This window comes from Callorhinus ursinus, unplaced genomic scaffold (genome assembly GCF_003265705.2).
Source record: "Callorhinus ursinus isolate GAN/ISIS: 27379988/994484 unplaced genomic scaffold, GSC_fseal_2.0 scaffold19, whole genome shotgun sequence".
NCBI lineage: Eukaryota > Metazoa > Chordata > Mammalia > Carnivora > Otariidae > Callorhinus > Callorhinus ursinus.
In genome coordinates this window covers 7,484,533-7,511,658 of record NW_027397081.1, presented here as the reverse complement: position 1 = coordinate 7,511,658, position 27,126 = coordinate 7,484,533, and the positions used below count along the sequence as shown (strand labels likewise).

The following is a 27,126-nucleotide window of genomic DNA, read 5'->3' as shown; positions in this document are numbered from 1 at the left end:
TGCATAGGGGTTCCAGGAAAAGCCATGCCTTCGGAATCATTTCTAATGCTAGAACGAGGGGCATCAGCTGTGGGCAGAGGCTGAAGTCTGGGACTAAAGCCTGCTCTAGAGCCCAGTAGGGGGCAGTGCTGAGTAGTGGCAGGACTGCCCTGGGGTGTGGATTAGGAAAGTCCACTTGTAACTTGGGCTAGTTCTAGAGACCTCAGGATAGGTGAAAATGGATTTTGTGTGTATTCTGGAGCTGCTAAGGAACTTTTGGTGGGATGAGTCCTTGCATTTATTCATGCAAATATTTTAGTACCTAGTACCTGCCAGGCACCATGTACGTACTGGTCTTTGAGAATATAAGAGTAAGACTAGATCCTTATCCTAATGGACTTACTTTCTATAGAAATACATGAAACACAAGCAGAGTAATTAAAAGTTTGTGTATTAGGTTGAATTATGTGAAATCGCCACTCTCCAACATCTTTGACCTATAAAAGCAAATTTGTATCAATACTATGAAAGAAACAAGTGACTGAGTTGGGGAGAATATGAGGATAACTCAGGAAGGTCAGAAAAAGCCTCAGTAGGAGGTGGCATGTAAGTTACCCCCTGAAAGAAGAGAAGGCCAGCTGCTTCCTTTTATCTACATCAGGATGGTAAATGCAAAGGTGGGAGGGATCAAAGGAGCACCCTGGGCCTTGGGCTGGTGCATCACCAGAAACATGCTCTACGGAGCCCAGCAGCGTCTCGGATGCAGTAGGGCCCACTGTTGCTGTACGTGCTGGTTTTCCAAAATAAGCCAGAAAGCTTTTTAAAAAAAGAACATTCAGAGAATAATGCTTGAGACATTAGGTTGAAGTACAATTTTTATGTGAAATCTAAATTTTACATGTCAGCTATTTCAAAAAATTCAGAAAAAAAATTTTTTTAAAGGTCTTATTTGAGAGAGAGAGCGAGCACCAGTTGGGGGCAGAGGGAGAAGCAGACACCTCTGATGTGGGACTCGATCCCAGGACCCTGGGATCATGACCTGAGCCGAAGGCAGACGCTTCACCGACTGAGCCACCCAGGCGCCCCTAGAAAATGTTTTGTAAACCAAATAATGTATCTGCTTGCCAAAAGTTGCCCACTGGACACCAATTTACAATCTTTGTTTTAAAGCATTCCAGGTAGAGGGAACAGCATGCAAAGAAAAGAGGCAAGAAAGGGCTCGACTTGTTGAAGGAACAGAAAGGAGGGCAGGATATATCCAGAGCTGAATGAGCCCAGAGGACAGTGTTGTGTAAGATGAAGTTGGAAAGGAGCCAAATCACAAAGAGCTCACAGAAGTCTTTGGGCGGAAGTGCAGGGACAAGTTTTAATTCAGTGTGCACACAACAAGCACGTACTCCGGGGCCACACAGGGTCGCATCTGCCTGGAGGAAAGGATACTTACCCTGATGCACACAAAGATGTCCTAAATGTCCCAGGTGTCCTTGAAGGTAGGTGCGTGATCCCATTTTACGGATGAATCAGCTGCCTAAAGGCAACCACAGTGACATAGTCTGCATTTTCATTTGGTTTTCTTCGGAAGCCCACATCCTTCTAACTACAAAACACCACTTTCCCAAGTGAGATATGTTCATGTGATAGTGCCCCTTGGTAGATATTCTTGTCTGCATGTCTCAAAGAGGATGTATCCATTAATTTAAAGGCCAAAGAAGAATGCTTTAAATATGAAGTTGAATACAGAGTAACAGTGACCTGATGATCAAACCCCACGAAGTTGAAGACCAGACTTATTTCTTCAGTTGTTTGGTGTGGGCTACTAACATCAACCTGCCAAGAGTTTAGTGCTCTCATTTTCAAGATAAGGTGAATATCAAAGTTGAAATACATGATTTACTCTTGTGGGGGTGAGAAGGCATCCTTTTCTTTTTGTTGAGTGTTAGAGCCTTGGAAATCAAAAGAAGGATCTATGCTCAAGGGATCTCAGACATCCAGAGGAAAGTGAATCTGAGAAATGAAGATGAATGTGGATAGAAATAGGCTGCTTCAGCCACGCAGCAGGCATTGAATAAAATTTTCAGGAGCTCAATGAGTAGGTCCTGAGTGATAAGAGCTAAACTCAGTCTGGAAGAAATTCAAGAGGTTGAGGATCAGAGGGAAGAAGGCTCTTGTCGGGAGAGTTGCCATCCGGGGAAGAGAGGAAAGCCCAAGAAATGCAGTCAGTGTACCGCATTCAAGACAGGCTTACCGGTGAAGTTAACCACCTGAGTGAAGGTCTGCAGGAGGAGATTACTAAATTAGCTTCCAGAATTCGGCATGATAAGAGTGTTTCATTAAAATTCACCAGTCACTTCTTTGTCACTTGTTAGGATGTTTGAAGAGAGAAAGTAGCATCATTAATAACATTTTCCAGATGCTCTGTGTGGGTTATTTGATGTGCTTTGTAGATAAAAATGGATCTAACTTTCCTTATGATTCTTTGAGCTTGTAGATTTTTGCCTGCAGAACTAAAATGAAAATTGTATTTTTAAAAGAAATCACTCTGATCACCTGTATTTTGCTTTCAGATTGGTAGATTCTAATTACCGAATAAAAGCAGAAGTTGGCCGACTCTCTGTACAGGTCCAGATAATAAATATTCTTGACTTTGTAGGCCAAATAGTTTCATTTTTTTTTTTTTTTTTGAGATTTTGTTTGTCAGAGAGAGAGAGCACAAGCAGGGGGAGCAGCCAATGGAGAGGGAGAAGCAGTGATGCGGGGCTCCATCCCAGGACCCTGAGATCATGACCTGAGCTGAAGGCAGATGCTTAACCGACTGAGCCACCCAGCCAAATATTTCTATCACAATGACACAACTCTGCTAATGTAGTATAAAAGGAGCCAAATATAGGCATATGTAAATGAGCAAGGCTGCTTTCGAATAAAACTTTATGTATGGGGTGCCTGGGTGGCTTACTCTGTTGAGCTTAAAACTCTTGATTTCCTGCAGACACGACCTCAGGGTCCCGAGATTGAGCTCCCCTGGGGCTCTGTGCTCAGTGTGGAGCCTGCTTGTCTCTCCCTCCCCGTCTGCTCCTTCCCCTACTTATAGGCCCTCTCTCTCCTTCTCTCTCAAATAAAAATCTTTTTAAAAAAGAACTTTATGTATGGACACTGTAGTCTGAATTTCATTTAATTTTTATATATTAACGAAATAATTAAAAAAAATGTATGTTACAAATCATGGTCTCTACAAAAAACAGGTGGGGGGCTGGATTTGGTCTATGAGCCATGGTTTGATGACCCCTGAAATTAAAGGATTTGAAAATCAGTCATGTTTTCCAAAGGCCAGTGGTGTGGTTTTCCTGGCTGTCAAGAATTTTATTTGATCATAGAAGGGTCTTCTTATTTTGCTGGAATGAAAAGTTTTTCGTTCTTTGTTTTATTGTTTTGTTTTGTTTTTCAGCAGTGGTTCTCACTAGCATGCATCAGAATCACCTGGAGAGTTTGTTTAAAATGCTGATTGCTGGACCCCCCTCCCCAAGTTTGTGATTCAGTGAGTCCACGTGGGGTCCAGGAACTTGCATTTTTAGCAGGTGAGGCTGATGCCACTGTGCTGGGACCACTCGTGAGAAGCACCGACTCAGCAGTGAGAGTGCCCAACACTGGGAATAATGTGGTTGCTTTTACTCAGTGTCCTTAGAGTAACTATTGACTTTTCTACCTAGATGGTTTCTTAGAGACCTTCAAAATTCTAATGGTTTAACAAAGATAATTGGTACCAAATCTATGATTTCCTATCGTAGTATTTTTCCTCCATTGATTTCTGATTATTTTAAACACTTAAAAACTAGAGAATGTTTTACCACAGTGTTAGGGAAAGAAATGTGCCTAGGAGAAGTATAAAGGAATATACATGTTATATATTATAATATTATACAGATGACCCCTGTACAACATGGGGGCTCAGGGTGCCCACCCCCTGCTCAGCTGAAAATCCACGTGTAACTTCTGACTCCCACAAACTAAACTACTAAGAGCCTACTGTTGAGTGGAAGCCTTACCAATAACAGTCATTTAACACATATTTTATATGTTATATATATTACATACTGTGTCCTTACAGTAAAATCAGCTAGAGAGAAGAAACTGTTAGTAAGAAAATCATAAGGAAGGAAAATACATTTACAGTACTGGACTGTATAAAAAAAATCCGCCTGTAAGTAGACCTGCACAGTTCAAACCCCTGTTGTAAAGGGTCTGTGTATATATAAAATACTCATGTATCAGGGTTTCTTTTTGTGGGGGGAGGGGCAGAGGGAGAGGGAGAGCCTGATGCAGGGCTTGATCTCACCAGCCTGAGATCATGACCTGAGCCAAAATCAAGAGTCAAATGCTTAAGCGAGTGAGCCACCCAGGTGCCCCTCATGTATCAGCTTTAAAAATAGTACATCGCCAGTAACTTTGACATTCTGTAGCCCTCTATCACGTTAACCTTGCCTGTGAGTTTTACATTGTTTGTATCCACAAGCAATATGATGTCTGGTTTATGTGATGTCTAGTTTTGCATGAATATGAACTTTATGTAGTTTTATCACACGGCCATACATCCATTTTGATGACTAGAGCAGTGGTTCATTCTCACTGCTGCAAGTCTATTTACTTTATGAATGTACTACAATTTATCCATTCCCCTGATGATGGACATTTGTCTTGTTTCTAGTATTTTTTATTTTACAAACAATATAGACATAGTTTTGTACATGTATCTAGTGAATGTGAGCAATAGTATCTCTGTGGCTGAGACCTAGGCGGGGGAATTACTTACAGGGTACACCCATTTTCAACTTGACTATGTAGCCATCAAGTTATTTTCTAAAGTAAAGGTACATTCACATCTTTACTACATGTGTGATAGTACTAGAATGTTTAAACTTCTAGTTTGATAGGTTTAAAATGGTTTCATACTGTTTTAATTTGCATGTTCTTGATTACTAATATAATTGAGAGTTTTTTCTCATATTTATGGGCCTTTCATGTCTCCTCTTCCTTGAAGTGACTGGTTTTTTTTTTTTTTTTTTTGGCTTGTTTCCTATTACCTTCTTTATCTTGGTCTAATTGCTTCACAGAAGGTTATTAATCTTTTGACACTTAAAATGTTCTACAGTTATCTCCTTCCAAGTTGTACCTCATCTTTTCACATTTTTATGATTTTTTGATGGATAAAATTTTAAATTTTATTGTAGCTTAATTTATAAATCTTTTTTCTTATGATTTTCTGGCAGTTTTTTGGTATGTATCTTGTTTAAGAAATTGTTCCTTTCCTTGAGGTCATGAAGGTATTCTGCAGTTTTTCTAAAAGTTTTGAATTTTTAAATTTTCTTTTAAATGTTTTGTTATTTTTACACTTCAGTCTTTAGTCCAGCTAGAAGTAACTTTGGGTATGGTATGAAGTACGGATTCATTTTTTTTCTAGCTAGATGACCAGTTGTCCTAATACTTGATTTGACAGTCCACCCCTCTTCCATCAAGGATATACACATGCAGTCTCTGTTCTGTTCCAGTGGTCATACCATTCTGTCTTAATTATAGGCTTAGCTTTATAACAAGTCTTCATATCTGGTAGAGCTTTCTTTTTTCTCCACCTTGTTTTAATAATAAACTCCTGACTCTTTTTGGGCCTTCGTTCTACTCCATAAATTTTATTGTATTTTAAGTAGTCTCTACATGCCATGTGGGGCTCGAACTCACAACCCTGAGGTCAAGGATCGCATGCTCTACCGAGCCAGCCAGACACCCCTTGTACTACATAAATTTTAGAAATCATTTAAATTGGGGGGTGCCTAGGTGATGCAGTTGGTTAAGCATCCAACTTTTGGTTTCTGCTCAGGTCCTGATCTCAGGGATGTGAGATGGAGCCCCACGTGGGGCTCTGTGCTGAGCATAGAGTCTGCTTAAGACTCTCTCTGTCCCTCTCCTTCTGCCACTCTCCACTGCTCACTCTCTCTCTCAAATAAATAAATCTTTTTTTTTTAAGCTTTTAAATTTATTTAATTGACAGAGAGACAGCATGAGAGGGATCACAAGCAGGGGGAATGGGAGAGGGAGAAGCAGGCTTCTTGCCAAGCAGGGAGCCCGATGCGGGGCTCTATCCCAGGACCCTGGGATCATGACCTGAGCTGAAGGCAGTCCCTTAACCAACTGAGCCACCCAGGCGCCCTAAAATAAATCTTAATAACAAAAAAATAAATTATATGAGGAAAAAAAACTTTTGTTTGGAAGTGTGTATTAATAATATTAATTAGATTAATTTGGGAAGAATTTACATCTGTACAATATTAAATATCCTTAGTCAGGAACATGTTCTAATTCTCCATTTATTGATGTCTTCCTTTATGCCGTTCAGCAAAGTGTACATTTTTGCCCTAAGATCCTACATATCTTTTGTTGGATTTATTATTAAGTATCTTCATTTTTGCCATCGTCTAAGAGTTTGCATTTTAAAACTATTTGTGGCTGGCATATAGAAATGAAATTGATTTTTGTTTGCTGACCCTATATTCAGGAACCTTGCTTAGTTCTTGTTGTTTCTTATAATCTGTGAAGTCTTTTGGGCTTTCTACATAAATAGTCACCTGCCAATAATGTCAGTTCTCAATCTGTCTTCTCAATCCCTATAACATTTATTTCTTTGTCTTATTTTACTGAGCTAACTTGACTGAAATGTTCAGTACAATGTTGGACATAAGTGGCAACTCGTTTCTGATTTAAGAGGATTGCTTCTAACATTTCCCGGGACATGTTTGCTCTAGGTTTTTGGTTCATGCCCTTTATCAGGTTAATGAAACTTCCTTTTCCATACCTATGCCTATTATGCTAGAGTTTCTTTTTTTAATAATCCTGTCCCTCCATAGGTATCGACCCCCTCATTCCCCTCCAAGGGCTGGGGTCTTCTACCAAGTTATTTTAATCTCATGGTGCCACCTGGTGGCAAACTTTGAAATTTCTGACTTGATATCTTCCTGTTTCTTTTAGGGAACTATATGGCTATGGTTTCGTAGTTTCTTCTGTTAACAGTGACACCCGTCATTTAATTCTGTTTTCTCCCTTGTCCCTTATATTTCCCATCTCCCACTTGCTCTTCCATACTTCCTCAGTATACTCATGCAAATCATTCTTTTTTCCTTAGTTTTCTTCTTTTATGAGTGTAAATCTACCTCAATTATGGTTAATCATGGTAAAAGTAATGCTGGTGACTAAGGAAAAAAATACAGCACATATTTTTTAATGAAATCTGATACAATAAAGTTCCAGCTCTGCTAACCCTCAAAGTCCTTGAAAATATTTAAAGTTCCGTTTAAAAAAATGTTCTCAAATTTCAAGTACTACTCAATGATTATCTCATTAATTCTGCCCAGTTTAGCATCAAGTTCAAGTATTACAGAAAAATTGAAAAGTTTTAAAAAACTGTTAATAATGTGTTCCTTTATTGCTAGCTTTGACAAATTTGGGGTTTCTACTGTATTTTAGTGCAAAGCCTCAGTTTTTCATCATGGGTTAAACTGCCTGGACACTGCACTACTATTGATCTCCGTGGGAAACAGCCCCCCACAGATGCCCTTCGGGCACATAGCTGATCAGTAAGACAGAGATCACCACTACCTGCATTTCCAACTGCTTGAACCACAGCATAGAAAGTACCATACGCAGCATTCTCCCCAAGTCAGAGAACTCACGCATGGATAAGCTTGGCTGGTTTAGTGGTTTCTTTGTAGAGTTCACTGCAACCTCGTTTTTGGTGTCTCTGAGGGCTATCCCTGAGAATAGCAGGTAAATCAGCTGATGAAGACAGACCAGGGACGGTAGGGCTGACACTGGTCTCTCTAATCACCGCAGGGCCACGTGGCTGTGGGGGAGGTGGTTTTTACTGTTCTTGGTCTTAACCCATCCCAGTCTTTTGGCAGGCAGGTGTAGCCTGTTGAGAATTTGCTTAATCAAAGAGAGCAACGGGTCCTGTGGGTGGCTCATTCAGTTAAGTGACTGATTCTTGGTTTCAGGTCAGGTCATGATCTCAGGGTGTCAGAGATTGAGCCCTACACAGGGCTCTGGCTTAGCATGGAGTCTGCTTGGGACTTTCTCTCCCTCTCCCGCTCCCCCCTGCTCTCTCTCTCTCTCTCAAATAAATAAATCTTAAACAACAACAACAAAAAGACATCAACTATTGATTTCAAAGGAGGCACCACCACAAATTTTGGGCCTGTAAATGGTTGGTGCCCAAAGGACATTTTAAGAATACCTAGATTAATCACAAGGGAACCTTAAATAAAATATAAAATCTGATCAGCGTTATTCTAATACTTACAAAACTTGGGTGTGTATGACTTTGAGATCCATCTTTCTTGTGAAACCAATTCGTTTGTGTGTAATTGTAACAACTATAAGAATTCTAGGATCCATTTAAAAGGGACATGTGAAGTTATTGTTATTTCCACATTGTAATAGCGGAGATTCAAGACTGGACTGGAAAAAAAAAAAAGTTAAAACTTAGGAAGAAGATCACTTTGGCCCTTTGGCTGCCCAGCAGGCCCTCCCGGATCCAGAATGACAAGGGTGCTCCTGTCATTCTGTACTATTTGACTTCCTTCTGTGTTCTTTTGCTGAGTACTTCCTAACCCCTTGATGTCTCTTTTGAAAGGTGGGGACCCAAACTGTATGCATTGTTCCAGATGCGTTCTTGCCAAAGCAGTATAAAGCAAATGTAACAGTTAGGAAGAAGGCTCCCTCCCTCGCTAGGTAAGTACAACTGGCGGCCGGGGCCAGCCTACCTTTCCATGACACCTGCCAGGATGCTGGCAGGACCCCATAAAACCCAAATTTGTGCATCCACAGCGCAGAGCCTTTAGTGGCGTGAATTCCCAAAGGAGCTCCCCCAGAACAGCCCCCACCATTCCGGCATCGAGTTCCACCCCCTCAGGTTCTTTCTCAATTGTTTAACTCTCTTGGGCTTTCTGCCAATCAAGAACATCTTCCTCCAATGTGATAATTTTGACGTCGATAAAATGAGATTTTATCTGTAAACTATGTGAACTGATGGGACATGCTACTCTAGACTGTTGTCTTTTGTGATGTGGAATGAGTATCACAGCACAAGTTCCCACATAGGACACTGTGTACTGCTGGGAGGCTTTTTCTTATCTAAAAAAATTCAGATATACATAAAAATGAAGGGATATATATATATATATATTAGTGTTCTGCATCGATCTCAATTTGGAAATACTTTAAAATCATGGATCAACATGATTACCTTGAAGCAGATTGTTTTGAAATTCTTTAATTTCTTTGGCAGAGATGGTTCTGACCCATCACATTTCTAAGTAAAACCACAGAAATGACGTTTACCTTGTAGATCTTGAATAATACATTTGAGTTCCCCCAAATTGCCGATTAATCCTCCCCAAGTTCTATAAACCTACCTCTAGCTGTATGAGACTATATTTGAGGTAGTACTTTAAGATGTGGAATAAATGTCTGTAATAACAATATTATCTTTTAGATTTTTTTTTTTTAAAGTGACATAAAAAATTATCATGGCTGTTCCGCTCCGGGTGGGAATGTTTAGAAATGATTTGCTTCTTTGGCCTTGAGTTTTGGATTGCTTTGATACAAGTTTAAGGTCCTGCAAGCATCTCTGACATTCTGTGACATCACCGAAACATTGCCACTGTATCAAAGGCCACGTGAAGGGCGTGAGGCACATCCGTCATCGTTTTGAAAGTGGTGTAGATGCTATAAAATTGGAGAGCCAGTTTGTCTTAACATTCTGTACATAGCCACAAACAGCAGCCTTCCCAGCTACTTGCCTTTAAACCATTTCTTCCATTGCAGGAATTTATGTAACTCTTCCCATTTTGTTTGCTGATGGGTAAAAAAAAACAACTTAAAATTTACTTGATGTTTTGCAATGTTTTCCTCATGGGTTGTCACCTGTTAATGTTTTTGCTTTTTAGAGTGAATCCTTTGAGCTTAACTCTGTGCTCTTGTCATCAGAAGTAGGAAAAGAAAGTTTCTGCATGACTCACCAGAAAAGTCAAGATCAAATGACAGAGATTTTTGAATTATCCAGAGATGAATTTATTAAAGGATCAAAGGAGTTGGCAATCGCCACATCCTTCAGCTTGAAATGTCACAGAGTTGGCAGCCTTGGAAGAACTTGCTGGGCCCCTCTCTGGCTGATTACGATGCTGTTGACCCTAGAGGAAGGACAGGGACTTCCGAGTGGTCTCCGGCCCTTCTCCCACTGTCCTTAGGTCCCTCCAGCCGAGCAGCCTATGGGATTATGGTGATGAGGCATCAGAAGCACATCTCTAGCCATGGACAAGTGAGAGCTGACTGGTTTCTTCAGGGATAGAGGCCCTACAGCCTCGGGTTGCAGGGACCCACATTGCCCTTCATCCCCAAAGGCCTCTGGTCGTCTGGTGTGTTCAGACTCCCAGACTTCTTGCTCTCATCCTTCAGGCCTTGTCCTTCCCCCGAGGTGCTAGGTGATTTGAGCCTCGGAGGCTGTTAGACCTGATCTGAAGACCCTCCCGCTGGACCCTGAGTGGGAAGTGGCCTGAGGTGGGGAAGGCAGAGCTGCTGTAGATAAGGGTTGCTCACGCTTGGGCGCGCCTGCCCCACAGGCTGCTCGGCTGGCTCTCTTGTGGTTCCCGTCACAACGGTTTACGGAACCGTGACATGAAAGGGGGTGCGTTTCTACCAGGGTCTTGGATCCACCTCACAATTCTGGGTCTGAGCATTACAAGATCCCCTGTTCGGTAGCCTCTGAGATCAGGGTGGTAGCTGGGCCGTGGTCCGAGCGTAGGCTCCGCGGAAGCCCATGTGTTTTGGTGCGGCCTGTATTTCCTGAGCTCTCTGTCCTCACTGCACAGTTCGGCGCACGCCACCATGGCTAAGTGTCACCCACGACGCGGGCGGGTATCTGGGGCAGTGCCCTTTTCAGCCCTAGTATGATCCTGTTTAAGCGTAGTCTTCTTCCTTGCCTGACCTTCCTGTTGGCTGCCTGTCTTCACGCAGGTCCCTGGTGCCTGACACATGGCAAGCTGTCGGATAAGGACATACCGAGACCTGCCTGCTGTTGCAAATCCAGAAGCCCAGCGGGAACCAGATGGACAAGCATCCCTTCCACCAGGGCCCTTGCTGGTGGTTCTCTTCACTGAGTCTCAGTTTACTGTTGGTTTTCCCTTTCTTGCTATTCTGTCTCTCTCCAAACCCCTCTTGACTGCCTTTCCTAGGGACAGACCTTAGAAAGGTGGGCCAGGACTTGGGGCTTTCGGCCCTGCTCCCTGCCGGCCCACCCAGCAGCCCTTGTACCCTGTCTTCAAGGCACCACCCCCTAAAGAGATGCCTGAAGGCATTAGCTTCTGAGAACCCACGTTTTCTGCATGACTAGCTTGTAAGGAGGGATACGGGGAGAGAATTTCCAAGAATTTTCCACTTTTTCAAAAAACGTATGTGACTTATTTTTGGCTTTGAACTGAGAGAAAACTTTGTGGCGTACCGCTCTGTTTACTTGTGCACATCTGTGGAATCCGGAGAGCTTCACACAACATTCCCTGTCCTGTCTGGGCTGTTTGTATAATTGTATATACATGTAGCAATAAATACATTCTAACATCAGCCTGGGGCATTCCTTTCTACTTGACTCTGCATCCTCACAGAAGGCCCCGGGTCAGGTTCTCATCCTCTCTGATTTCACCCAGTGTTAGTACAGAGTTGGCCGGTGTTTGGAAAAGGAGGCTTGAGGAGTGTGGTGGCAGAGCTGGGGTGTGAAGCAGCATTATTAAATCACTAAGGGGTACCATTCCTGGTGCTCTGGGGTGGCTCGAATGTCCAAGGACTGAAGCTCAGAGGATCGGGTGACAGTTTGCCTTCTGAGCTATGTTAACAGTCCCTCCAAGAATGTCTTGGGCTATAATTATATGGTAGACACCTGTGGGTGCAAAGTTACCTCTTAAACAGTTTCAGAAAAAAGCACAAAATTCACCACATGATATTGAATTTTGCATCTGTCCCCCATGTTTTTCAAGGGTACTGTGTCAAGTTGTTTTAGAAACAGTGTCCTCCTGGGGCGCCTGGGTGGCTCAGTCATTAAGCTTCTGCCTTCGGCTCGGGTCATGATCCCGGGGTCCTGGGGTCGAGCCCCGCATCGGGCTCCCTGCTCAGGGGGAAGCCTGCTTCTCCCTCTCCCACTCCCCCTGCTTGTGTTCCCTCTCTCGCTCTGTCTCTCTGTCAAATAAATAAATAAATAAAATCTTTTTAAAAAAAGAAAGTGTCCTCCTAAAGGGGACACATAAGCAAATAACCTCTTTATTTGGCAGGTAAAATGCTGTTTGTCCTATCAAGGAGAATTTTTCCCCAAACTGGTCTCAATTTATTTGAAATCTTTGGTTATCAGGCATTTTTAGAACTTAAAAGAGAATCACATTCATTATGGATTCTCATCAAATTGCTGTTTCTCAGGCTCCTCCTCAATGATAAATGAAGTCCAAGTAAAACGTAAAACCTGTCAGCACCTGGGATGCAGGTGGGGGCTGGAAATGGCCGATCCTATGCCAGCATTTGAAAAGCTACTTTTTCTGTATTGAAACAACGTGGACTGAGTGCCTGAGGAAATCACATGGTCGAGCCCTTCCAACCGCTGAACAGATAACCATCGGAAGCGGGGTGCCCAGGCTGTTCTTCACCCTTTAACAGATCCCTCAGAACCTGCGGCTCGGGGGGCCGCGGATCGAGAAGGCTCAGCGTGGGCTGCCGCCTTCCACCGCGAATTCCCGTGGGGTAACACCGCCCAGACCTTTCTGCACACACACACACACACACACACAGTCTAGCCAGGATCCGTGAGACGGACACACACACACACACACACACACAGTCTAGCCAGGATCCGTGAGATGGACACACACACACACACACACACACAGTCTAGCCAGGATCCGTGAGACGGACACACACACACACACACACACACACACACACACACACAGTCTAGCCAGGATCCGTGAGACGGACACACACACACACACACACACACACACAGTCTAGCCAGGATCCGTGAGACGGGGCGGGGAGAGGGGCAGATTATTTAAAAAGATACGTGACAAATTGTCAGTTGCTCTGGTGATAGCGTGATAACAAGTGAGCCCCGTTAGGGAGCCTGCGGTGTGGCCAAGCTTGTTGACCGGGCTGTGGCGGTGGGGGAGCTCCCGCCTGTGGTCTCACACCTGGGCGCGGCCGGCTCGGCCTCTGATGGGGGCTCAGGGCCGGGCTGTGTCTCTCCAGCCTTCGGCGCCCGATTCGTCTGCAGGCAAGGGCCGTGTTTGCCCTGAATAATTTCTGAGATCCCTTCTGTTCTCTGAGTCTCTCCTCCTTCGGCCAAGGGAAGGGAGTCGCATACCTTCCATGCTACAGGGGAAGGTCATGGGGACGGTAAAAATGGGCCGTCCAGAGGCAGGAGAGAGTTAGGAAGCTGACTTACTTGCAGATGCTAACAACCACATTCAGGGAACCGCAAGTCCAAGCACCCCCTCTCAAGCCACTTGTGAGGAGACAAGGGACCCGGCTCTCACTTTGTCGTCCCATTGGCTGGCTTTCCTCCTGGGCTCTGTTTAGCAGAGAGCAGCAGTTCACACCTGTCCTTGGGACAGACAGGTGGGAAGGAGAAGCTGCCTTCTCGAACAGCCCACACCCACTGTGAAGGGCTCCCCTTGGCCCTCGGGAAGTGCTGGACTCCGGTCCTGCTCAGGCAAAGCTGACAGGGGCGTAGCAACCAAAGGGGAGAAGAGCTGGTCCCTCCAGTCACCGATCATCGGCAACACAGTGTGTTAAGGAACGTGTTGGTGGGGGGCGTCTCCCTCCTTGGGCATCATGCAGCACTCAGCACGATACTCTTGCATCTCGGCCCACCTGATCCCTCTCCAGGCAGGTGGGCTGAGTTGCTTGACCAGTGAGTTTGGAGAGGAGGGGGGTACCCCGTGCTTCTCTCCCCTCCCCCCATAGGGAGCTGGCTCTCTGCAGGAAGCCCACACCACCGGCGCCCCCCCCCCCCCACCCCGTGCCCTGGTTTCAGAGGCAGGCCGGGCTCCCCCACGCCAGGACGAAGTCTGTCCGCGTGTGGCTCGGTCCCGGGAGGCCCAGTCACCCCCGGTACAAGCCCACGCTCCGCAGCACGGGCTTCATCCGTGATGAAGGGGACCTTCTGGCCTTTGGCTGCTGATTCTCTTACTTTACGGCTCAGTGAATTACAGTGGTTCTCACTTTATCGTGCATCCCAACCATCTGGAGGATTTGGTAAACCACGGGCGCTGGGCTCCACTCCCAGAGTTTCCGATGCCTGGGCAGGCGTGGGGCCCAAGGGTTTGTATCTCTAATGAATTCCCAGGCAAGGCTGCGCTGCCCGGCTGCTGGGCTGGGGCCACGCTTGCAGACGCAGGGCGGGGGAGTGCTCGGCTCGGAGAGGGAGCTCTACTTCCTGGCCCCCCAGTCTCCAGAACCGAATGTTCTCGTGGCTGCCTGAGTCAGCGGGGCGTCCTTGGCGAGGCTGGAGCCAGCAAACCTCTGGTCAGTGTAACTCCAAAAATCAATATCCTCCTTCACCCATAGCCTTGGGGAGGAACAAATGGTTATAAATTATACTCATTTCTGTTCTAAGTAGAACATGAGATGAATCCGTGCCAGCTGTAAATCAGCCCCGAAATGCCCGCTTCAAAACACGATCGGAGAGGCCTGTGCGGTTCTCCCCTGGTAACACCTCGTAGGGCGCTGTGCGCGGATAGGCATTGAACTGGGGCTTCTCAGCAATGAGGAAGCTGGTGCATTTTGAAAACTTTTCACTGAAATATGAGATACCAACATTTGCGTGTTAGGGCACAGTCTGAAGAATCTTCGAAAAAACTGAAAGCACCAGCACAATGAACGAAAGACCAGAAAGAAAACATGTACCCCCCAAAGTCTAAATGGCTTATCCTACAGTCACTAGACACCCCCACCCCCCTTCAGGTAAGTGCTGCCTCGAATTCTAACGGGGGATAGGGCCCTGCACACACTCCATGTCTGCGAGGGATGCATTTTCCATTGTTAGGCGCTGGGCTGTGGGAGCTACTGGTATCTAGTGGGCAGGAGCCAGATGCCAGCAAGCATCCCAGGCCCAGTGTCCACGGTGGCGTGAGTGGGAACCCCCTGCCCGCGGTGCTGTGTCCCTGGTGGACGGGGGCCGAGTCACTCCCCCTGGGTGCCCCCGCATGGGGAAACGGCCACGGAGGACTGAGGGCAGGCCAGCCTGTGCCCTGGAGGGGGCCCAGTGACAGGAAAGCAATGACATGCAGACATGAGCAGTTTATGGTGTGGTGGCAGAGGAAGAAGGGGCCTGAGCTGGGTGTGGAGCCCAGCGGCAAGAGCGGCTCACCGGGCACATTCCTCCCTGCGCCCGGGCAGGCCTCATGCTGCCTCTGGGCGGAGGCGTGTGCACCCAGACCCCTGGCCCCCCACACCTCACCGAGACATTCCTGGGGTGGTGCTTAGACCAAGGGGAAGGCAACCAACCCGAGTAAGTGTGAGTCCCTTCTCCTCTGGCCCTGTCCTCACAGTGGATGGCCCCAGCGGTCTGAAAGGAGCCTTCCTTGGAGCCCTACTCCACCATTTTCTCCTGTGTGACTTGGGGCGACTCGTTTAACCTCTCTAGACTTAAATTTCTACCACTATAAAGGAATGAATTGATTTTTATGACCTATATTGTTCTCCTCAAATAAAGTCTGTGGTGGCTCAGAACCTGTTTTTGGTTCCGTTGGGCTGAAATGAACTCCGCGGTGTTCGCTGTGCTCTGTTCTGGGGCAGCCTGCTCTCCCAGCCCTGAGTGGCTTGTTCCAGAAGGTGCCCTACGGGTAGAACCGAAGAGAGCTGGTATCCGCTCTGACGGGTGACTGCCTCCGGCAAGGAGGATGACCTTCACCTGAGAGAATACCATCCTCTGGCTTATTCATTCCCCAGCTGTGTAGGGCCATCGCTGTGCTCGGGGGCCGGGGAGGACGCAGGTGGTAAGTCAGGGTAGACTTGGAAATTGCAAGCTGTCCTCCAGGAAAGCTGCTCCCATGGCGAGGCTCGCTGCTGTGTCTCTTCCCCAACCCCGTCTGCCTTCTCCCCGGCTCTGGCCTGGTTCTGAGGCCAGCCAGGAGGGAGAGGGGGAGCTTTGAGAGGGACAAGGCGGAGCCTCGAGTGTGTGGATGGCCATGAGACAGGTGGCTCATACTCAGTCCTCACAAGTGGACTCTGGGGTGTGTGCTGACTCTGTGCGGTGACTCACAATGTCTGGGGGTAAAAGCTGCCTCTTTCTCCCAGTGACTCCCGTGGATGGTCGAGCTGGAGAAAGTCACTGCGCCCGACTTCTGTACCACCTGCTATGTGTGGTCACCAGGCCTGGATACCTGCCTCCTTGCTCTGTTGGGAGGTGTTGCTCGGCTCTGGACAGCACATTCCAGGTCCTTGTCCTCTCTGGGGCTACCCTTCTAATTCCTACGTCAGACACTAGGGTACGGGGCCATGGCCCCATTCCTAAGCAGACCCCGAGGCTCTCCCACCCAATCTCCTCTGTGCCTTCTGCTTCTTGCCCACCGAGGAGGAGGTAGCGGGGGGTTCCAGGGAAGAACTGGGTACCAAGTAGCTCATAGCCTTAGAGCAGAGTTAGGACCCACCGCCCTGAGACATAGAGTGTGTGCAGGTGTGCGGAGCCTGGACCCCAGCCCCTGCCTAAGCTGTGCTCCCTCAGCCAGATCTAGACACCTTTAAAGGTGATGCCTGGAATACGGCCCCAGAGGAACTTAGTCCATTCATTCATCATCTAGGTACTGAGCTTCAAGTAAATCCAGTCCCTGCTGTAATGGAGTCTATATTCCAGCATAGGGAACCAATGACTCGTGAAGTCAGAGGGTGATAATTGCTCCAGAGAATGGGGCATGTCACAGCAAATACCGGCAATGCCATTTTAGAACATTTGTTATTGAAGTAGAGTTGACATGCAATGTTCTAATCATTTCTGGTGTACAATCGACTCTACAATTCTGCATAATCGACATTATGCAGTATTCAACAGCGTAAGTTGCCATCTGTCCCTATAAAACGTGGTTGCGATATTGTTGACTGTTTTCCTAGGCAGTACTTTATATCACTGTGACTGACGTATTTTAGAACTGGAAGTATGTACCTCTTAATCCCCTTCCCTTATTTTGCTAATCCCACCATAACCCCCCAGTCTGGCAATCCTGGTTTGGTCTTGGTGTTTATAAGTCTATTTGTGTTGGTTTGTTATTCAGATCCCACATATAAGTGATTCCTCTGGCATTTGTCTATTTCTGGATGACAAATTTCACTTAACCTAGTACCCTGGAGGTGCATGCATGTTGTCAACAAAGGCAAGAGCTTAACCTTCTTTACGGCTGAGTAATGTTCCATGAGACATATACCAGTGCTTTTTAATCATTTATTAATGGTCACAGGTTGCTTCCCTAATTGGCTAACATAAATAATGATGCAATAAACATATAGGGATGTACATGATTTTGAATTAATACTTTTGTTGTGTTTGGTAAATACACAGTAGTAAAATTACTGGACAGTATGGGATTTCTGTTTTTAATTTTTGGAGGGACCTCCATACTGTTTTCCATGGTGTCTGCACCACTTGACGTTCCCACCCACCGTGCACGAGGATTCCCTTTTCTCCACATTCTGGCCAACACGTGTTAATTTCACTTTCACTTTTGATACCAGCCATTCTGACGGGGGGAAGGTGGTATCTCGTTGTACTTTTCAATTGCATTTCCCTGATGATGAGTGATGTTGAGTATCTTTTCATGTATCTGTTGGCCATTGGCATGTCTTCTTTAGAAAATGTCTCTTCGGGTCCTCTGCTTGATTTTCCATCAGATCATTTATTGGTTGGTTGGAATTGAACTGTATCAGTTCTTGATAGATAGTTTAGATATTAGGCCCTCATGGGATGTATCACTGGCAAACATCTCTCATTCACTGAGTTGATGGTTTCCTTCGCTGTGCAAAAGCTTTTTATTTTGGTGTAGTCCCTAGCATTCATTTTTGCTTGAGGGTTTTTTAATTTTTATTTTGCCTGAGGAGGCTTGGCTAGGAAAATGTGGGGCCGAAGTCCAAGAGATCACTGCGTATGTCTTGTAGGAGTCTTATGGTCTCAGGTCTGACATTCAGGTCTTTAACCCATGGTGAGTTTATTGTTGTGTATGGTGTAAGAGTGTTGCCTTCTTTTGCGGGTGGCTGTCCAGTTTCCAACACCATTTATTGAAGAGGTTCTCTTTTCCCCGGTGTATGTTCTCACCTCCTTTGTCATAGGTTAATTGACCGTGAGTGTGGGTTTAATTCTGGGTTCTGGTTCTGTTCCATTGACGTATGCCTCTCTTTTTGTGCCATTGGCATACTGTTTTGACTATGTTAGTTTTGCAGTAAACCTTGAAATCTGGGACTGTGACATGTTCTGCTTTATTCTTCTTCCTCCAAGTTACTTTGGCTCTTTGGGGTCTCTTGTGTTTCCATAGACATTTTAGGATTACCTATTCTGTAAGGAATGCTCTTGGTGTTGTGAAAGAGATGACTCGGAATCTGTAGGTCGCTTTTGGTAGGATGGACCTTGGAACAGTATTCTTCCATTCTGCGAGCCTGGAATATCTTTCCATTTGTTTGTGTCCTCTTTAGTTTCCTTTGTGTTTGTTTCATAGGCTTCAGAGTACAGGTCTTTCACCTTCCTGGTTGAGTTGATGCCTAGGTATTTTATCCTCTTTGATGTGATGGGCCTGGAATCATTTCCTTTGTCTTTCTCCTACTTGGTGATTAGTATATAGAAACGCAAGAGATTTCTGTGTATGAAACTTGCATCTTGCCACTTTCTTGAATTCACATCTTCTAACGGTTGTTTTGGAGGCGTCCTTAGGGTTTTCAAGGTATAGTATCATGTCACCTGCAAAAAGTGACCGTTTTCTTCCTCAGCAATCTGGAATCCTTTTATTTCTTCTCCGTGTGGGATTGCTGTGGCTAGGACTTGTGATACCACCTTGGACCAAAGTGGTGAAAGTGAACATTGTCCTCTTCTCAGGTTTTCACCATTGGGTATGATGTCACCTGTGTGTTTGTCACACATGCTTTTATTATGCTGGGGTATGTTTTTTTTTTTTTTGTTTTTTTGAGTTTTTTTGAGTTTTCCTGATCAACTCACGTAGAGTGTTGGCATTGCTGTTTTGCATCTATTGAGATATTGACCTTATTGTTATCCTTCATTTTGTTAATGTGGTATATTTATTTTCTAATATCATCCTTGTATTTCTTGGAATAAACGTGAATTATTTGTGTTGAATGATTTAGTATATTTCTGAATGTAGTTGGCTACTATTTTATGGAGGTACTTTATGTATGTTTATCTGGCTTATTTGCCTGTAGTTTCTTTTATTGTAATGACTGTGGTTTTGGTCTTGGGTCATTTTTCTTTTTAAGGATGTGTATGGAATATTTATTTTTTGGAATAGCTTGAGAATAGAAAATAATGCTGCTTGAATTTCTCAACGCATTTGCTTTTTAACTCATGTGTCCCTGGACTTTTATTGAGTTTTTTTGATTACCTATTCACTTTCATTATTAAGATTTCTGTTCAGATTTTCCATTTATTTTTGGAAGATATTTTTATAATCCTATAATCTCTTTTTATAATCATTTGTTTGCTTTTGTTACTGGATATTTTGGCATATATAAATAGTCTTTTCTAATGGTTTCTATTTCTCTAATGTCAGGTATTACTTTTGCTCTTTCGTTTCTGATTTTGTTGATATTGTTCCTATTTTTTTCTTCATGAATCTGGCTTAAAGTTTATCAGTTTATTTACCTTTTCAAATATCTAGCTTTGGTTTCATTGATTTTTTTTTCCTTTGGTTTCTTTAGTTCTTTCCTTTATTTCAACTCTGAGCTTTATTATTTTTATTTTTCTATTAATGTGATTTATTTCTTTTTCTGGTTCATTTAGTTGTAATATTAATTTTTGGGGGGGATTTTTGTTGATGTGTTCTTGCATTGCTTTAAATTTCCCTCTTAGAACCTCTTTCTGGTGTGACTGTAAAAATTTTGGACCATTGCGTTTTCATTTTCATTTGTTTTTATGTGTTTTTGATTTCTGATGAATTTTTCATTGTCCTATTGGCTTGCTTATTAGCTTGTCATTTGCCCTTGATATGTTTGGTTTTTATTTTTTTCCTTGTAATTGATTACTAGCTTCATGCTTAAGGTTTGAAAAGATGCATTCTACGGTTTCAGGCTTCTTACATTTATTGAGGCTTGTGTTATGAACTCACATGTGATCTGTCTTGGAGAATGTTCCATGGGTACTTGAATGTGTATTCTGTTTGGTGTTTTGATAGAATAATCTGTACATATCTGTTAATTTCATCTTTTTTTTTGGCCTCATGTTTTCATTCTATTTTATTTATTTATTTTTATTATTATGTTACGTTAATCACCATACATCATTAGTTTTTGATGTAGTGTTCCATGATTCATTATTTGCATATAACACCCAGTGCTCCACGCAGAACGTGCCCTCTTTAAACCCATCACCAGGCTAACACATCCTCCCACCCCCCTCCCCTCTAGAACGCTCAGTTTGTTTCAGAGTCCATCGTCTCTCATGGTTCATCTCCCCTTCCGATGTCCCCCCTTCATTCTTCCCCTCCTGCTATCTTCTTCCTCTTCTTTTTTACATATAATGTATTATTTGTTTCAGAGGTACAGGTCTGTGATTCATCAGTCTTACACAATTCACAGCGCTTACCATAGCACATACCTTCCCCAATGTCTGTCACCCAGCTGCCCCATCTCTCCCACCCCGCACCACTCCAGCAACCCTCAGTTTGTTTCCTGAGATGAAGAATTCCTCATATCAGTGAGGTCATATGATACATGTCTTTCTCTGATTGACTTATTTCACTCAGCATAACACCCTCCAGTTCCATCCATGTCATTGCAAATGGCAAGATCTCATTCCTTTTGATGGCTGCATAATATTCCATTGTGTATATATACCACCTCTTCTTTATCCATTCATCTGTCGATGGACATCTTGGCTCTTTCCACAGATTGGCTATTGTGGATATTGTAGCTATAAACATTGGGGTGCACATACCCCTTCGGATTCCTACATTTGTATCTTTGGGGTAAATACCCAGTAGTGCAATTGCTGGGTCGTATGGTAGCTCTATTTTCAACTGTTTGAGGAACCTCCATACTGTTTTCCAGAGTGGCTGCACCAGCTTGCATTCCCACCAACAGTGTAGGACGGTTCCCCTTTCTCTGCATTCCCGCCAATATCTGTCGTTTCCTGACTTGTTAATTTTAGCCATTCTGACGGGTGTGAGGTGGTATCTCATTGAGGTTTTGATTTGGATTTCCCTGGCCAAGGGATGTTCAGCACTTTTTCATGTGCCTGTTGGCCATTTGGATGTCTTCTTTGGAAAAATATCTGTTCGTGTCTTCTGCCCATTTCTTGATTGGATCATTTGTTCTTTGGGTGTTGAATTTAAGAAGTTCTTTATAGATTTTGGATACTAGCCCTTTATCTGATATGTCATTTGCAAATATCTTCTCCCATTCTGTCGGTTGTCTTTTGGTTTTGTGGACTGTTTCTTTTGCTGTGCAAAAGCTTTTTATCTTGATGAAGTCCCAATAGTTCATTTTTGCCCTTGCTTCCGTTGCCCTTGGCAATGTTTCTAGGAAGAAGTTGCATGTGGCTGAGGTCAAAGAGGTTGCTGTCTGTGTTCTCCTTTAGGATTTTGATAGACTCCTGTCTCACATTGAGGTCTTTCAACCATTTGGAGTCTATTTTTGTGTGTGGTGTAAGGAAATGGTCCAGTTTCATTCTTCATGTGGCTGTCCAATTTTTCCAACACCATTTGTTGAAGAAACTGTCTTTTTTCCATTGGACATTCTTTCCTGCTTTGTCCAAGATGAGTTGACCATAGAGTTGAGGGTCCATTTCTGGGCTCTCTATTCTGTTCCATTGATCTATGTGGCTGTTTTTGTGCCAGTACCATACTGTCTTGAGGATGACAGTTTTGTAATAGAGCTGGAAGTCCAGAATTGTGATGCCGCTAGCTTTGTTTTTCTTTTTCAACATTCCTCTGGCTATTCGGGGTCTCTTCTGGTTCCATACAAATTTTAGGATTATTTGTTCCATTTCTTTGAAAAAAGTGGATGGTATTTTGATGGGGATTGCTTTGAATGTGTAGATTGCTCTAGGTAGCATCGACATCTTCACAATATTCTTCCAATCCATGAGCGTGGAACGTTTTTCCATTTCTTTGTGTCTTCCTCAATTTCTTTAATGAGTATTTTAGAGTTTTCTGAGTACAGATTCTTTGCCTCTTTGGTTAGATTTATTCCTAGGTATCTTACGGTTTTGGGTGCAAAATGTAAGTGGGATTGACTCCTGAATTTCTCTTTCTTCTGTGTTGTTGTTGGTGTATAGAAATGCCACTGATTTCTGTGCATTGATTTTATATCCTGCCACTTTACTGAATTCCTGGATGAGTTCTAGCAGTTTTGGGGTGGAGTCTTTTGGGTTTTCCACATAAAGTATCATATCATCTGCAAAGAGTGAGAGTTTGACTTCTTCTTTGCCGATTTGGATGCCTTTGATTTCTTTTTGTTGTCTGATTGCTGTGGCTAGGACTTCTAATACTATGTTGAATAGCAGTGGTGAGAGTGGACATCCCTGCCGTGTTCCTGACCTTGGGGGGAAAGCTCTCAGCTTTTCCCCATTGAGAATGATATTCACTGTGGATTTTTCAAAGATGGCTTTTATGATATTGAGGTAGGTACCCTCTATCCCTATACTCTGAAGAGTTTTGATCAAGAAAGGATGCTGTACTTTGTCAGATGCTTTTTCTGCATCTATTGAGAGGATCATATGGTTCTTGTTCTTTCTTTTGTTAGTGTATCACATTGATTTGTGGATGTTGAACCAACCTTACAGCCCAGGGATAAATCCCACTTGGTTGTGATGAATAATCCTTTTTTGTACTGTTGGATCCTATTGGCTAGTATTTTGGTGAGAATTTTTGCATCCATGTTCATCAAGGATATTGGTCTGTAATTCTCCTTTCTGTCTGGTTTTGGAATCAAGGTAATGGTGGCCTCATAAAATGAGTTTGGAAGTTTTCCTTCCATTTCTATTTTTTGGAACAGTTTCAGAAGGATAGGCATTAATTCTTTAAATGTTTGGTAGAATTCCCCTGGGAAGCCATCTGGCCCTGGGCTTTTTTTTGTTGGGAGATTTTTGCTGACTGCTTCAATTTCGTTAGTGGTTATAGGTCTGTTCAGGTTTTCTATTTCTTCCTGGTTCAGTTTTGGTAGTTTATACCTTTCTAGGAATGCATCCATTTCTTCCAGATTATCTAATTTGCTGGCATATAGTTGCTCATAATATGTTCTTATAATTGCTTGTATTTCTTTTTTTTTCTTTTTTAAAGATTTTATTTATTTGACACACAGAGAGAGAGAACAAGCAGGGGGAGCTGCAGGCAGAGGGAGAGGGAGAAGCAGGCTCCCTGCTGAGCAGGGAGCCCGATGCACGACTTGGTTCCAGGACCCTGGGATCATGACCTGAGCCAAAGGCAGCCGCTTAAGAGGCTGAGCCACCCAGGTGCCCAATTGCTTGTATTTCTTTGGTGTTGGTTGTGATCTCTCCTCTTTCATTCATGATTTTGTTTATTTGGGTCATTTTTCTTTTTGCTAAGTCTGGCTGGGGTTTATCAATCTTGTTAATTCTTTCAAAGAACCAGCTCCTAGTTTCGTTGATCTGTTCTACTGTTCTTTTGGTTTCTAGTTCATTGATTTCTGCTCTGATCTTTATGATTTCTCTTCTCCTGCTGGGTTTAGGCTTTATTTGCTGTTCTTTCTCCAGCTCCTTTAGGTGTAGGGTTAGGTTGTGTATTTGAGACCTTTCTTGTTTCTTGAGAAAGGCTTGTATTGCTATATACTTTCCTCTTAGGACTGCCTTTGCTGTATCCCAAAGATTTTGAACAGTTTGTTTTCATTTTCATTTTGTTTCCCTGAATTTTTAAAATTCTTCTTTAATTTTCTGGTTGTTCCATTCGTTTTTTAAAAAGATTTTATTTATTTGAGAGAGAGAGTGAGAGATAGAGAGCACGAGAGGGAAGAGGGTCAGAGGGAGAAGCAGACTCCCTGCTGAGCAGGGAGTCCGATGTGGGACTCGATCCCGGGACTCCAGGATCATGACCTGAGCCGAAGGCAGTCGCTTCACCAACTGAGCCACCCAGGCACCGTGATCCATTCATTCTTTAGTAGGATGCTCTTTAGCCTCCATGTATTTGAGTTCTTTCCAACTTTCCTCTTGTGATTGAGCTCTAGTTTCAAAGCATTGTGGTGAAAATATGCAGGGAATGATTCCAATCTTTTGGTACCAGTTGAGACCTGATTTGTGACCTAGGATGTGATCTAATCTGGAGAATGTTCCATGGGCACTAGAGAAGAATGTGTATTCTGTTGCTTTGGGATGGAATGTTCTGAATATGTCTGTGAAATCCATTTGGTCCAGTGTGTCATTTAAAGTCTTCATTTCCTTGTTGATCTTTTGCTTAGATGATCTGTCCATTTCAGTGAGGGGGGAGTGTTAAAGTCCCCCACTATTATTGTATTGCTTTCAATGTGTTTCTTTGCTTTTGTTAATTGCCTTATCTAATTGGCTGCTCCCATGTTAGGGGCATAGATATTTACAATTGTTAGATCTTGTTGGATAGTCCCTTTAAGTAGGATATAGTGTCCTTCCTCATCTCTTATTACAGTCTTTGGTTTAAAATCTAATTTGTCTGATCTAAGGATTGCCACCCCAGCTTTCTTTTGGTGTCCATTAGCACGGTAAATGGTTTTCCACCCCTTCACTTTCAATCTGTGGGTGCCTTTGGATCTACAATGAGTCTCTTGCAGACAGCATATTGATGGGTCTTTTTTTTATGCAGTCTGATAGTCTGTGTCTTTTGATCGGGGCATTTAGCCCATTTACATTCAGGGTAACTACTGAAAGATATGAATTTAGTGCCATTGTATTGCCTGTAAGGTGACTGTTACTGTATATTGTCTGTGTTCCTTTCTGGTCTCTGTTGCTTTTAGGCTCTCTTTGCTTAGAGGGCCCCTTTCAATATTTCTTATAGGGTTGGTTTCGTGTTTGCAAATTCCTTTAGTTTTTGTTTGTCCTGGAAGCTTTTTATCTCTCCTTCTATTTTCAGTGACAGCCTAGCTGGATATAGTTATCTTGGCTGCATATTTTTCTCATTTAGTGCTCTGAATATATCATGCCAGTCCTTTCTGGCCTACCAGGTCTCTGTGGATAAGTCTGTTGCCAGTCTAGTGTTTCTACCAGTGTAGGTTACAGATCTCTTGTCCTGAGCTGCTTTCAGGAATTTTCTCTTTGTCTCTGAGACTTGTAAATTTTACTGTTAGATGTTGGGGTGTTGACCTATTTTTATTTTTGAGAGGGGTTCTCTGTGCCTCCTGGCTTTTGATGCCTGTTTCCTTCCCCACATTAGGGAAGTTCTCTGCTATAATTTGCTCCAATATTCCTTCTGCCCCTCTCTCTCTTTCTTCTTCTTCTGGGATCCTAATTATTCTATTGTTTCATCTTATGGTATCACTTATCTCTCGAATTCTGCCCTCATGATCTTGTAGTTGTTTATCTCTCTTTTTCTCAGCTTCTTTATTCTCCATCATTTGGTCTTCTATATCACTAATTCTCTCTTCTGCCTCATTTATCCCAGCAGTTAGAGCCTCCATTTTTTATTGCACCTCATTAATAGCCTTTTTGATTTTGACTTGGTTAGATTTTAGTTCTTTTATTTCTCCAGAAAGGGTTTCTCTAATATCTTCCATGCTTTTTTTCAAGCCCAGCTAGTATCTTTAAAATCATGATTGTGAACTCTAGTTCCAACGTCGTACTAATGTCCGTTTTGATTAGGTCCCTGGCAGTCAGTACTGCCTCTTGTTCTTTTTGTTGAGGTGATTTTTCCCGTCTTGTCATTTTGTCCGGAGGAGAATAGATGAATGAGAGAACAAAATGCTAACAGGGTAACAACGTCCCCAGAAAATATACACCAAACAAATCAGAAAAGACCTGAAACTGGGGGAAAAGAAAGGGAAAGAAAGAAAGAAAAAAGATAAAAACAAAAACAAAACAAAAGAAAAACAGACTATGATCAGATATGATCAGGCTGGTGTAGAGATCAGTGCCACACACTAGATTTTGGGCGTATTTTGGTCTGTTAGAAGAAAGTGCCTCTCAAAATTTTAAAGAAAAACTTACATATGTACAAAAATAAGGGTTAATACAATGAAGGGATGGAATATGACTGTAAAGATGAAAATTATAAAAGATTTTATAAAAAGAATTGATAGGATAAGAAGTTGGTTGAAAGAAGAAAGAAGAGGATATAAAAAGGGGGGGGGGCTGAGAATGTGCTCAGGCAAGAGACTAGAACAAAGCCATACACTAGAGATTTAGGGTATATTTTGGTCTGTTAGAAGAAACTGTATCTCAAAATTTTAAAGAGAGAACAACTTATATACCAAAAATAAGGGTAGCTACTATGAAGGGATAGAATATGACTCTAAAAATGAAAAATAAAAATGTTTAATAAAGGGATTGATAAGATGTTGGTTGAAAAGGGAAAAAGAAAAATTAAAAAAAAAAGACAGGTAAAAAAATTTGAAAGACTAAAGAATCATGGTAAACAAGGCATGGATTCTTTTTTTTATTATGTTATGTTAATCACCATACATTACATCATTAGTTTTTGATGTAGTGTTCCATGATTCATTATTTGCATAACACCCAGTGCTCCATGCAGAACGTGCCCTCTTCAATACCCATCACCAGGCTAACCCATCCCCCCACCCCCCTCTCCTCTAGAACCCTCAGTTTGTTTTTCGGAGTCCATCGTCTCTCAAGGTTCGTCTCCCCCTCCGGTTTTCCCCCCTTCATTCTTCCCCTCCTGCTATCTTCTTCTTCGTTTTCTTCTTCTTCTTTTTTTTTTTTTTTAACAT

The 27,126-nt window shown here is 43.3% G+C and overlaps 2 protein-coding genes across 5 annotated transcripts in view; both read left to right on the top strand.

Annotated features, from left to right (window-relative positions):
• Positions 1-11,608, top strand: part of RDX (radixin) — a 97,818-nt gene extending 86,210 nt beyond the window's left edge. For 2 of the 4 annotated variants that reach the window (XM_073903705.1, XM_073903706.1), the window contains exons 16-17: positions 8,651-8,748; positions 11,032-11,607. In XM_073903705.1, the coding sequence (XP_073759806.1) occupies positions 8,651-8,717 (67 nt within the window). In that variant the 3' untranslated portion in view covers positions 8,718-8,748; positions 11,032-11,607. Of the gene's footprint in view, positions 1-8,650; positions 8,749-11,031 lie in introns of all 4 variants that reach the window. The other 2 variants (XM_073903708.1, XM_073903707.1) reach the window with 2 other exon arrangements.
• The window catches only part of FDX1 (ferredoxin 1), a 190,135-nt gene that overhangs the window by 139,377 nt on the left and 23,632 nt on the right, over positions 1-27,126 (top strand). The window lies entirely within an intron of this gene.